The sequence below is a fragment of the Mus caroli genome, chromosome X, assembly GCF_900094665.2.
Source record: "Mus caroli chromosome X, CAROLI_EIJ_v1.1, whole genome shotgun sequence".
Lineage (NCBI taxonomy): Eukaryota > Metazoa > Chordata > Mammalia > Rodentia > Muridae > Mus > Mus caroli.
Genome location: NC_034589.1, coordinates 132,337,809 through 132,349,221, shown reverse-complemented (window position 1 = coordinate 132,349,221; position 11,413 = coordinate 132,337,809). Strand labels below are relative to the sequence as shown.

Here is an 11,413-nt window from a genome sequence, read left to right as displayed (position 1 = left end):
AACTAGAAGATTCCACTCTACTGACTAGACCTCAATTCCCAGTCTTTTAAAACCCACTTTGCTTCTTAGGTGCTGCTTTCCCTTTTTTTTGATGTACACACACACACACACACACACACACACACACATACACACTATAAGCTAAAGTCCCATATCAGCCTCGGATACCTCACTCAGTATAACATTTTCTGTTCCACACAATTTCTTGCAAATCTCAATTTCATATTTTACTGATGGGTGATTAAAATCATGCATATATCTTGCATTTTCATTACCCATTCATCTGTTAACAGACATCTGGGCTGTTTCTATTTTCTGGCTTTTGTGAATAGAGCAGCCATAAACAGAGATATGCAAGTGTCTCTATGGTAGGTTATAGTCTCCTTTGGGTATATGCCCAGGAGTGGGAAAGGTGAAGCATTAACCAATGTTTTACATCAGTCTAAAATGTTTTGGAGTCGGGCTTAGAGACCTAAGTGCTGGCAAATTCTAGTAGCCAAGAAGCAGGACAGAGGCTGAAAATTTTCAGCAAATGAGAGGTCAGCCTGGGCTACACAGCGAGTTCCAGAACAACTATCACTACAAAGCTGGACCCTGTCTCGATAAAACATCTGAACAAAAACTTGGAGAAGTGCCACTTTTCAATTCTAGCCTTCATGATTCCTGCAACTATTTTCCCGTGTACTGTCAATTTACTATTCCTGCTGACTTTATTTAAAAAACAACCAGTGTTGGATGCATGAGCCGAAATGTTAAAGAATTTACATATTTTTATTTTCTTTGAAGAAGATAAAAAGAGGAGATCTGTAATTTCTAAGAAACTTGATTTGGCCTGCTGAGTCCAGCCACTAGGCAGAAGGTTTTAGCCAAGTAAAATTGCCAATTTTCTAAGAGAAAGGGCTAGCACATTGCTCATTAGAGCATTCTGAGCTTGCCTGTGCAATCTTTTTTTTTTTTTTTCCTACCCTGCAATTTCCTGTGGGTTATAAACGAAACCTTTCTAGCTGTTAATGCAGGCTGTGAATTGAAGAAAAAAAGCATGTAATTAATCATAGGAGGTTGGGGGTGTTCGCTAAGCTTCAGTTACAGGGGAGAAGCTGGACAAGGCACTAGGACCTAGAAGGCAACTATCCACCCTGGCAGGAATTTCTTGCTTGGAGCTCAGACAACAAAGGCATAGAGAGATTGGTTTTCTTTCTCTCAGCATCTCCACCCAACCAGCAGAAAACCGGTGAGTGGGGCTTTCGAGTGATTTTCAAGCAGAATGTAACAGATGTCAACCGGGAAAGCACAAGGCACACGGCTTTCTTTCTCTGTGTGTTCGCCTCTTTCTTCTCTTTTATTTGCCTTATTCTATAGGATTTTTGTCCTCTAAGATTCTACCTGGGATTTTCCTTTGGAAAAGTGAGTTTGTTGTTCCTTTGTTTTCACTATGATGCTAATTTAGAATAATAGCACTTCTGATTCTAAAGCATAGCTTTATTTGCACAGCCCGCCTGGGGAAAATGCTTGCTACTCATCTTGAGGAGGTGGGGTCTTACTACTGCAGGTTGTCTGACAGAGACAATGCTGAGCTCAGCATAGGTCATGGTGACACTGGAAAAAAAAGGGGGGTACTGAGCCTGGCAAATATACCAACTACCAGTCCCCCTTTATCTCCTTTCTCCCTGGTTTCTTGCAAATCTCGATGTGGCAGTATATATAGCAGCTGAGCCCTCTTGCTTTGTGAGTCTTTTCCCCCCAATTTGTGAGATGACTGTTAATAGTTTGGTTTCTTGGATGTCACCTTACCTTTGTAAGGGGTTAGGGCTTTGGTTGTATTATTGGGTTGCATGTTTTCATTGTTTTGGTCGTGTTTTTTTTTTTTTTCTTTTTTTCTGGTGGGGATCGGGTTCAGGGGGGTTGAAATCCAAGCTTGACAGATGACTTTTTTTTTCTTTTTTTGCCTCCATCAATCCACCTAAGCAATAGACAAGTTTGAAGTGAATTGCTTGCTTCGAGGGGAAAATATTCCTTCAGTCAGGGGAGAAACCCAGAACAATGAAAGGTGTACCTACTTGGAAAGGTCCCATGTGCTATTCAGGGACCCATTTGGGAATCTTTCCACAATTATTCCATTAAGAGGTGTTGCTGCATTCATTGGTCGGGGAGGGGATGAAACACCTGAAAGGAGAAAAAGGATTCTGTGATCAAATGTTTCCATTTGAAGGGAAAGCAGGGCTAATAGCTTGCTAAATAACTGGGTTTTTTCGACAATCCCTCCCCCTTTTAGACCCCAGCTTATTTCTTATGGATGCAGTATAGCGGCACCAGCTTGATGGGGAGAGGGTTTGATGAATAGCACAAAGACACTGGGTATTCCCTGGAGGCTGTCCCTTTAAAAGAGAATCCTAGTTTATTCTGGGGGAGGGGATACACATATTAGAGCAGGCAAAAAAGGACATGGAATAAAACTAATTCACCCCCTTCCTAGTCATTGTATTGAGATGCAAAGGCTGCTTCCTACTCCGAGGGTGCTAACCTTGGCTGGTTCCCTCGGTTTCTCTTTGAGAGAATTTAGTCAGGCTATGGATTCATTTACAACTGTTAGTCATGTGGCCATGTGTGAAGGAGCAGATGCCAGTTTTAATGTATTTTGCCCGAAGTTACAATTTGATAGGAGCCACTGTCAGGAAGCTCCAGGTTTTTAAGCTATTTCAACACGCCCTCCCCAATTTGGAACAGTGCCAAAAGTGCCACCCTTTCTATCTCTTCCTCCTATCCCCCTCCCCACCATTCAGTCCTCAGCCTACTGCCCAGCCCCCTCCTTCTTCTCTATTAAGATCAATATTCCTGCAGGTCAGGGACAAGCAGCAGATGGGTCACAGGCTTTTTTCAACCAGTTCTTTTCACAGGCAGCAGATTGCAGCTCTGGATCTGGCTAATATTTTAATTCTCTCCCCCCTCCCCTTATCCATCCTTATTCTTTGCCTCTCCTTATCTCCACCCTTTTCTCTAACAATCAGGTTGCTGTGGTTCCACCAAAATATGGAACTTGATTTTGGACATTTTGACGAACGAGACAAAGCATCTAGAAATATGAGAGGGTCACGGATGAATGGACTTCCAAGTCCCACTCATAGTGCCCACTGTAGCTTCTACAGAACCAGAACCTTGCAGGCACTAAGTAATGAGAAGAAGGCCAAGAAGGTACGTTTCTACCGCAATGGGGACCGTTACTTCAAGGGGATTGTGTACGCTGTTTCTTCTGACCGTTTTCGTAGTTTTGATGCATTGCTGGCTGACCTGACTCGATCCTTGTCCGACAACATTAACCTGCCTCAGGGAGTGCGCTACATTTACACCATTGACGGATCCAGGAAGATTGGAAGCATGGATGAACTGGAAGAAGGTAATTCAAAGTAGTGAGTAGTGGGTGGTGGCCCCTAGAGGGAAAGGACATCCTTGCTTATGGTTACATTTTTAGTCTTCCTTGAAAGAAACTAGGCTATTTGTTTGCTAAAACATCAAGTTGACTGATGCTCAGGCTTTTGATCCCAAAGTCACCACCACCATCCTTAACTGTCATTCCTCATGGGGTTCCATTTCTGTTGAGGTTGAAATGGATATGGGTTTTCTAATGCTAAATGTGCTTATCTACCTGGGTATACAAAGGAAAATCTGAATTGTGACACTCACTCTAGGGGTTGTTTATGGGTAACTCTGTATAGCACCTTCACAGCAGCCCATGAAACCATTAGGGGAAAGAAGAATGTATGGTTGGTTTAACAGATAAAAAATTGTGCCCAAATTTCCTATGGATTACTGATAAATTATTTGGGAATTGCCAGTCATTAGAAATACATACCCCAATATAGGAATTCCTAGCTGTGTTCACAGAGGATTAGACTTTTAGGTAAATGGTTGCTGCTCAGCTGTTGCTTTGGAAAAAACTCACTTAAGGGCGTGTCCATGAGGCTGAGATCATTGGGAGAGATACGAAAGAAAGCTGTAGGTATGTCTGGTATTTTAATGAACACCATTTCTATTAAAGTAGGAATGAGTCACTCTGCCTAAATCCTTTCAGATCATCTCTAGACTTTGGAATTGCTACTGAATTTTATGTGTTAACCACTGGAAACCATGTAATAACAGAAAAACTCCAGATTTCCCACACAACTTGTTCAGCCATCTTATCTTTTCTTAATGGATATTTAGAAAATAGATTTGGGGTCATAGTGTTAATATTTTATGCTGCCATATAAATTATCTTGATTAATTTAACCCATATGTACTGTTAAGGATAGCTTCAAGGAAAGAGAAATAGCACATTTGGTGACTTAGCAGAGTACACCAGCTTTTAGGCTTCCTATGCTACTAGACAAAGGAACATAAAGGTTTCCCTTATGCAACGTACTAGTTCCCTCATGTAGTTGTTGTTTTCAAAGCACCTGTGTAAACATGGTTTGGGCAGGCACCTTATAAGACACAATGTTCACATAGTGGTTCTTTCTGAGTCTCAGGATTCAAGTCTAAGAGCTTTCTACATAGCTGACCTTGAATATCTATGTGGAAAAGGCTTAGACAATTTGATCACAGACAAACTTGGTAGGCAAACATTAATTGTAGACTTTCCCAATTATCAAAGAATTAATCATTTTAGTACACATCTTTAAATGAAAGGAGGCCAGTTGGGGTCAACTTCAAATCTGGGCGGCTCAGTTGAGAGAGCTGTCCAACAGAGTGATCAATAAGGTATGCATTTTTCTATGAAATATATATCTTAGTCAAAGTTGAGGGATTTCTCTATAATATCTTTTACAAACAAAGCACACTGAATCTCCAAGATTTTCTTAATTTCCATCATCTGTGAACATCTGAAGGCCACAATACATGCTAGGACAGAATTCTGAACCAACTGAAATGGTATTCTGAGAAAGAGCTATTATATTTAATAACAGTGATTTGCACAATTTCCCTCATTTCTTTTCACTTGCCCCCATTGTTGTGTATATGTATGCATGTATATGTGCATATTGAGGAAAAAGTGATGATAAACTATCTTAGTTTTATCTGTGTAGCCAATCAGCGTGAATTTTAAGAACAGACCACAGCTTTATTCTCACCTGTGCTCTCTTGGTTCCTGCGAAATTAAACCTACCTACCATTTCTGGGTGCAGTAGTATTTCCTGATGTGTTTCCAAAGAGTATAGAATCTAGATAGGAATCAATTAAATTTACTCCTCTTGTCTTTTGCAAGTCCAAGTTCCAGTGGATGTCAATGCCTTTTCAGTCAAATGTTGAGAAAATCCAGAGTTATTTCTGAGAAAGTGTTGATAATGTGCTAATTTTTCCCACTGCTGTAGAGCTAAGTGGGAAAAGGCACTGGGCTAAGGAACATAATGTAAGGTTTTTCTTCTCTCTCATTTCACTAGTTAGAGCTATTTATCTAGGGAAACGGGTCAGAACTCCCTTTACTCTGTTTACTTCTAGAAGGACATGGACAAAGATGGAAAATTATTAATGCACACTATTTTATGTTAAACTTCAAGTTGAGAATGGTAGGGGAGATTCCTGGTAATCAGATTACAGGACTACAGGAGCAGATTACAGTAGAAATATCGAAAATGAGATTTGTTTCAAATTCAGATCTGTTGGCTTCTAACCTGTAGAAACTTGAAAAAAATCAGCAGAAACCCCAAAGTTAAGGGTTTTTTTAATCCATAAAATGAAAGCAATTACTTTGAGAATCAATTAAGGAATAATATAAAGTGCTTTCTGAAATACATCCCAGGTCAACTGAGATAAGACTTCCAAGCACAGGGCTTCTCAACTTATTTTTAGTCTTTATTGAGAGAGTATTTTGAGTATTAAGAGCATTGGATGAGGTGATTTTGATGAGTCCTTTCCATTAACAATGGAAACGATGCAGAAAGTAGAAATCCTCTTTTCTGTTTCCTTTTGTTTTGTTGTTCTCACAGGAATGTATTATGCACCATATTTATTATGTTTCTAAGCAATCAGAACATTAAATATTTAGCCTAAAGTTAGATAAGATAAAAAGCAGCTGCTAATCACACTGACCTCCTGGGATTGCTGCCACTTCTTTTGTCTGGTGACTCTGGTCAACTGTCTGCTGCTAGATGAGAAAAAGCATCAAGGGAAACATTTTGAGTCAAAACCTCATTTTTCATGTCAACCTTTCCACAGCTTCTTGCACACACCAAGGGTCTTGGAGAAGCCACAGAGGATGTGGCCCTCATTAACTCTATCCCCAGCTGGCCAATGAAGGTGATCCATCGGTGGTATTTCCTTTTGTATTGCCTTTTCTTTATCTTTCATTAGAGAATCATTCTCCATTTTCCTTATAGCTAAGCTTTCCCTCACCTTCATGTTTATTATTCACACTCATCAATTTAAAAGGTATATTTGTGACTCACCAGTTTTTGTGCCTTAAGACAATTAAAAGCACTATTAATTATGTAGAATATTAGAAGAATACTTAAAGTTGGACAGTCTTGGATAATTTGAGCCTTATATTGACATTGTATTATCTAGTTCCTTTTTGTACCACAGTTTACTTGTTCCAATGAGATGAAACCACCTTTCACTAACTTAGTACTTAATAACTAAAGCAAGCCCATCCCCCCAAAGCAGTGGTCTTACGATAGTCTGAAGTAATGCATTAATAGACATGATAAGACAAAAGCCATCATTTAATATTTTAATGTAGTAATGCAAAAAAGTATCATTCAATATTTTCTTTCTTGAGTTAGGAATCCCCACAAAAGAAGAGACAGCCCACAGAAAAGCATTTTTGCATTAAGAGATTATAAATGTACACATGTGTAGGATTCTTTGGAAGGTAGAATCTTCTTAAAGGTGAAGAGGAGGATGCATTGGATCATTTTTGACTGTAACACCTTTTCCCTTTCAGCCCTTTTGGTCGTGTTTCCAGCATTTCCTGCCCCCCACCCCCACCCCTCATCCCAAAGCAGGTTTCTTCCAGCAAGTTGTCACCTTGCTTGCTTTTTTTTTTCTCCATTCCCCGAGGGTGGAAAATAAGCCCTGGAGCTTGTGGCAGGGTGGAGACTCAGCTGTGGAAAGGTTTAATATGCCTCACCCAGCTCCAAGTGCTAGGTAACTGGCTGGGTAGGACACACCAGGCTCTGCAAATAGACATGGGAAATCTCTGCAAGATCAGAACAAGGAATCGTTATGTAGAACAATGCAACACACCTAGGTCTTTCCAATAATAGAAGTTGAAGGCCCTTGGTGTTGGGCATCTAGTTCTTAGCATTTAATTACCACAATATTTCCTCGAGCCTATTTGAGATTAAAAAGAGAAGGAAATTCCTTTTTTATTCATCTCTTTAGGCCCATAAGAGACTGCTATCATCGAGTGAAATGTCTTCAGTTCATAGATAAAGAAGTAAAGACTTAGGTAGTTTAAGTGGCATGTCTGAGGTCATATGGCTCCTAAGTGCCTGTTTGGGACTTGAATTAAGATCTGTCTTCTACATCCTCCTGAGTGCTGAGATGTGGAAGCATGAACCACCATGCTCTGCTACAATGTGCAAGTGTGTCCAGTTGTGTCTTTTTGTTTCCTGTAGCCCAGGCTACTGTCACACTAGTTATGTAGCTGGGGGTGACCTTGAACTCCTGCTCCTTTTTATATCTCCTTTGCAAGTGCTGGGATTTTAGATGTGCATAACCATGCCTGGCTAAGTCATTGTTCTTAATCATCATAAATGTCTTGTCCTAAGTGGGCATCAACAGTTGCAGTGGCAGCAATGGCTTTGTTAGATGTGAATTATGGAGCTCCTTACATTTGTTATTTGCAGCCCACAGAGGCTTCTTTTCTAGCAGCATGGAATACTCTCTCTCTCTCTCTCTCTCTCTCTCTCTCTCTCTCTCTCTCTCTCTCTCTCTCTCTCTCTCTCTCTCTGTCTCACTATGTAGACCTTGTTGGTTGGGACCTCACTGTCTGAAGCAGGCTGCCACCCACTCACAGAGATCTTCATGCTCTTGTTTCCTGAGTGTGAGGATTTCAAGACATGTGCCACCACGTCCAGCCCATAGCAGGCAATTATGTCTTTGAAGCTCTGGAACCCAGAAATTCTCACATTATGCAGTTAGTACAGCTCAGCTCACGGACAGCTGATCTTGATGCATTATTTACTCTTCTTTAGCTTTGCTTCCTCCTCAAGCTCCATCTCCTCTCTCAGCTTTTACTTCTTCCTCTTCCTCTTTCTCTTTCTGGTTCTCTCTTAGTTATCTGTTTCCTCAGACTAAGAGCTTAACAATAATAGTGAGAACTTATGAAGTGTTTACTATGCTCCAGTCTCTGGGCTAAGGACTTTTCATCCACCACTGGACTTGTGCCCCAGAGCAACCCTATAAGGTAAGGCTTTTATGAGCACCCCCTACACACACACTTTGCAGACAAGAGACTGCTGCCAAGGGAGTCAGGTAATTTGCCAAAGGTCAAGCAACTAGAAAGTGTTAGGAATCACAATCTGACTGACATCACACCAGCTGTTCTTTTTCCACTGCTCTGTATTCAGGCCAAAAGTAGAGAGTGGAGCGATTAAAATGTCCCCTCAGAAGGTGCTCAACATAGACTTGGCTGAGTGCTGAGCCCTGTGCAAAGTTCTTGGGTGCCATATGATACTCTAATTATTTGCTATCATGTGCATTTTCATGGGGCTGGTTAATCATACTTATAGTTCAGAGGCTTAGAGGTTTAATGGGGGGGCACATAGAAAAGACAAGTCCAGATCCCCAATGAGGGCCACACAGCTGACTCTTCAGAAGAGCCTGTGCATGAGTGAAATCATAAATATAAAGACCCGGGCATTCCCAGTCCATCAGTTGTCTGGCAGAGTTTGAAAGTGTATGGAAAGATGGGAAGCATTTGACTCAAATGCAGTGACCTCTTGGGAGGTGCCCACAAACATGACAAAGTGTGGAGGCAAGAGACCATTGTGTGTGTGTGTGTGTGTGTGTGTTTGTGTTTGTGTGTTGAGGGTGTTGGTTGTGAATATATAGAGGAACTAAGGGCCCCTTTATTCTCTTGAGTCATATTTTTCAGACCCTAGTCTCTAAACATTGGTGTTGTGTTGAATTTGTATGCCATGAAACCGACAAAATTGGGGGGGGGGCATCTCTTATAACTTGTGTCTTTAACTTCTGAACACATATCCACCGAACAGGGTCAATGTCTATGATTGCCTCTAATCCATGTCTTGGTTCCCCTACTATAACAGACCATTAGTGAGATTAAAGCAACCATGTGTCCTCCCCTCCCCCTACACACACATACTTGCCCCCTCAAAGCTTCCCTAGAGATTGCCACTGAATCTTAGCACTAGCCGAGAAATTATTAATTCACATGACTTCAAGGATTTGGTGCAATTAATGTTTGCAAAGAGAATGAATTATCAGTCTGGTGTTTCTGAATGGCTCTGTGTAGCTCTCCTGCTAAAACCAAAGTGAGAAGAAGAGCCATCCGACTTTAATTGTGTGTGTGTTTTGCACTGACTAGGGGTTATCTATTTGTCTATGTATTTAGTTTTATTACTGATGACTTAAAGCCTGATCAAATCAGTATTTCTGCAGTTCAACCTCTGGATGAACTTCTGTATATCTTGAGGCTAATATGCTTTACTCAGCAAATTTAGCTCTTTATTTCCTCCTCAATATATTTCTCCCTCAGGCTGAGCCTAACTTGCTTCCAATTTTCTTTAGTTTCTAGTTCCAGACGTCTAATGCCCTCTTCTTGCCTCTGGCCACTGCATTTCTTCCACTTACTTAGTCATTTCCCCCAGCCCATAGTAAATTTCAAACGTATACTAGACCTTTTCAACCCAATCAGGTTGCATAATGCAGTCAGTCTCCCACTCAGTACTTGGGGCAGCCAAAAGCATCTGATGGAGATGGCACCAAATACACAGATGTAGTGTGCAATATTTAGGAGGATGGAGAAAGATGTAAAGGGGGTAGTAGAAAAAGAAGAACAAATTTTCCAAAGAAGACCAAGACTTGCAAACATGTTCTGTGTGTGGAGGGGTGAGGTTGTTACTTAGATACTTTCTTCATTTAGAGTGAGATAAGCAGTAATTAACACACTTGTACACACATTTAGACATTCAGTGCATGGTGTGTGCACACATATGCATGTGCAGAAATGCATGCATACATGCAACCGTGCACATATCTACACACACACATGCATACACACACACACACACAGAGACCTTTCACATTTCATTAATTCCACTATTTAGCCTGATAGGATGATTTGGCTTCTGACATAATGTCTACTGAATGTCTGATAAGTAACCTTTTTTTTTTTTTTTTTTTGGTTCACTTCAATTTGAAATAAAAATCAATTAACATTGAAACTTTTCCTTATTTTATAGCAAAAGTAGCACATATCATATCAAGAAATAGAGACAAGTGAAACATGCTCTATGCACCAAGTGGTGCATGGGAGTTAGTGAGCATCACAGAAACTGGAAACATTTACATTACAATAGCATCATGTTGATTGTGGGAACTCTACTTACTAGATCACATAGAGGTGTTTGCTGGATTTTTTTTTATAACCCTTAGATTTATGAGGTTCTTCCACTAGCTATGCCATTGTCTTGAAGGACATTTAGCTGATTACTTTCGTATTTGAATAAGTCAGTTTGTCAGAGGACCCATTTACGAACTGGAGGTAAGTTTGGTTACTATGTCAAAATTGCACCCAAAGACTTATTTCAGTCTGAGCATACTCTATACTATAGCATATACTTGATTTGCTTCTGCATGTTTACCACTGAACTTACCACCTAACCATTGATTTCTTCCCTTAGGGGAAAGCTATGTCTGTTCCTCAGACAACTTCTTTAAAAAGGTTGAGTACACCAAGAATGTCAACCCCAACTGGTCTGTCAACGTAAAGACATCTGCCAACATGAAAGCCCCCCAGTCCTTGGCTAGCAGCAACAGTGCTCAAGCCAGAGAGAACAAGGACTTTGTGCGCCCCAAACTTGTGACCATCATTCGCAGCGGGGTGAAGCCTCGGAAGGCTGTGCGCGTGCTTCTCAACAAGAAAACAGCCCACTCTTTTGAGCAGGTCCTTACTGACATCACAGAAGCGATCAAACTGGAAACCGGAGTGGTCAAAAAACTCTATACCCTTGACGGAAAGCAGGTCAGTGACTGTGTAAAGGACTTTTCTCATTTTCCTAACTGATCTTATACCTAAACCATTACTCATGGTTGAGGATCTCTTCCTCCATATCTCTTCATCCTTTTCTTTTCTTTTCTTTCTTTTTCTTTTTTTTTTTTTCGAGACAGGGTTTCTTTGTGTAACTCTGGCTGTCCTGGAACTCACTCTGTAGACCAGGCTGGCCTCAAAGTCAGAAATCCGCCTGCCTCT

The 11,413-nt window shown here is 40.8% G+C and overlaps 1 protein-coding gene across 3 annotated transcripts in view; it reads left to right on the top strand.

The window, feature by feature from the left end:
• Nucleotides 1–1,087: 1,087 nt before the first annotated feature.
• Dcx (doublecortin) overlaps nt 1,088–11,413 on the top strand; it is a 77,739-nt gene continuing 67,413 nt past the window's right edge. For 2 of the 3 annotated variants that reach the window (XM_021153352.1, XM_021153351.1), the window contains exons 1-3: nt 1,088–1,231; nt 3,006–3,391; nt 10,845–11,185. In XM_021153352.1, coding sequence (XP_021009011.1) covers nt 3,028–3,391; nt 10,845–11,185 — 705 coding nt within the window. In that variant the 5' untranslated portion in view covers nt 1,088–1,231; nt 3,006–3,027. Of the gene's footprint in view, nt 1,232–1,254; nt 1,405–3,005; nt 3,392–10,844; nt 11,186–11,413 lie in introns of those variants that run through there. The other variant, XM_029472926.1, reaches the window with a different exon arrangement.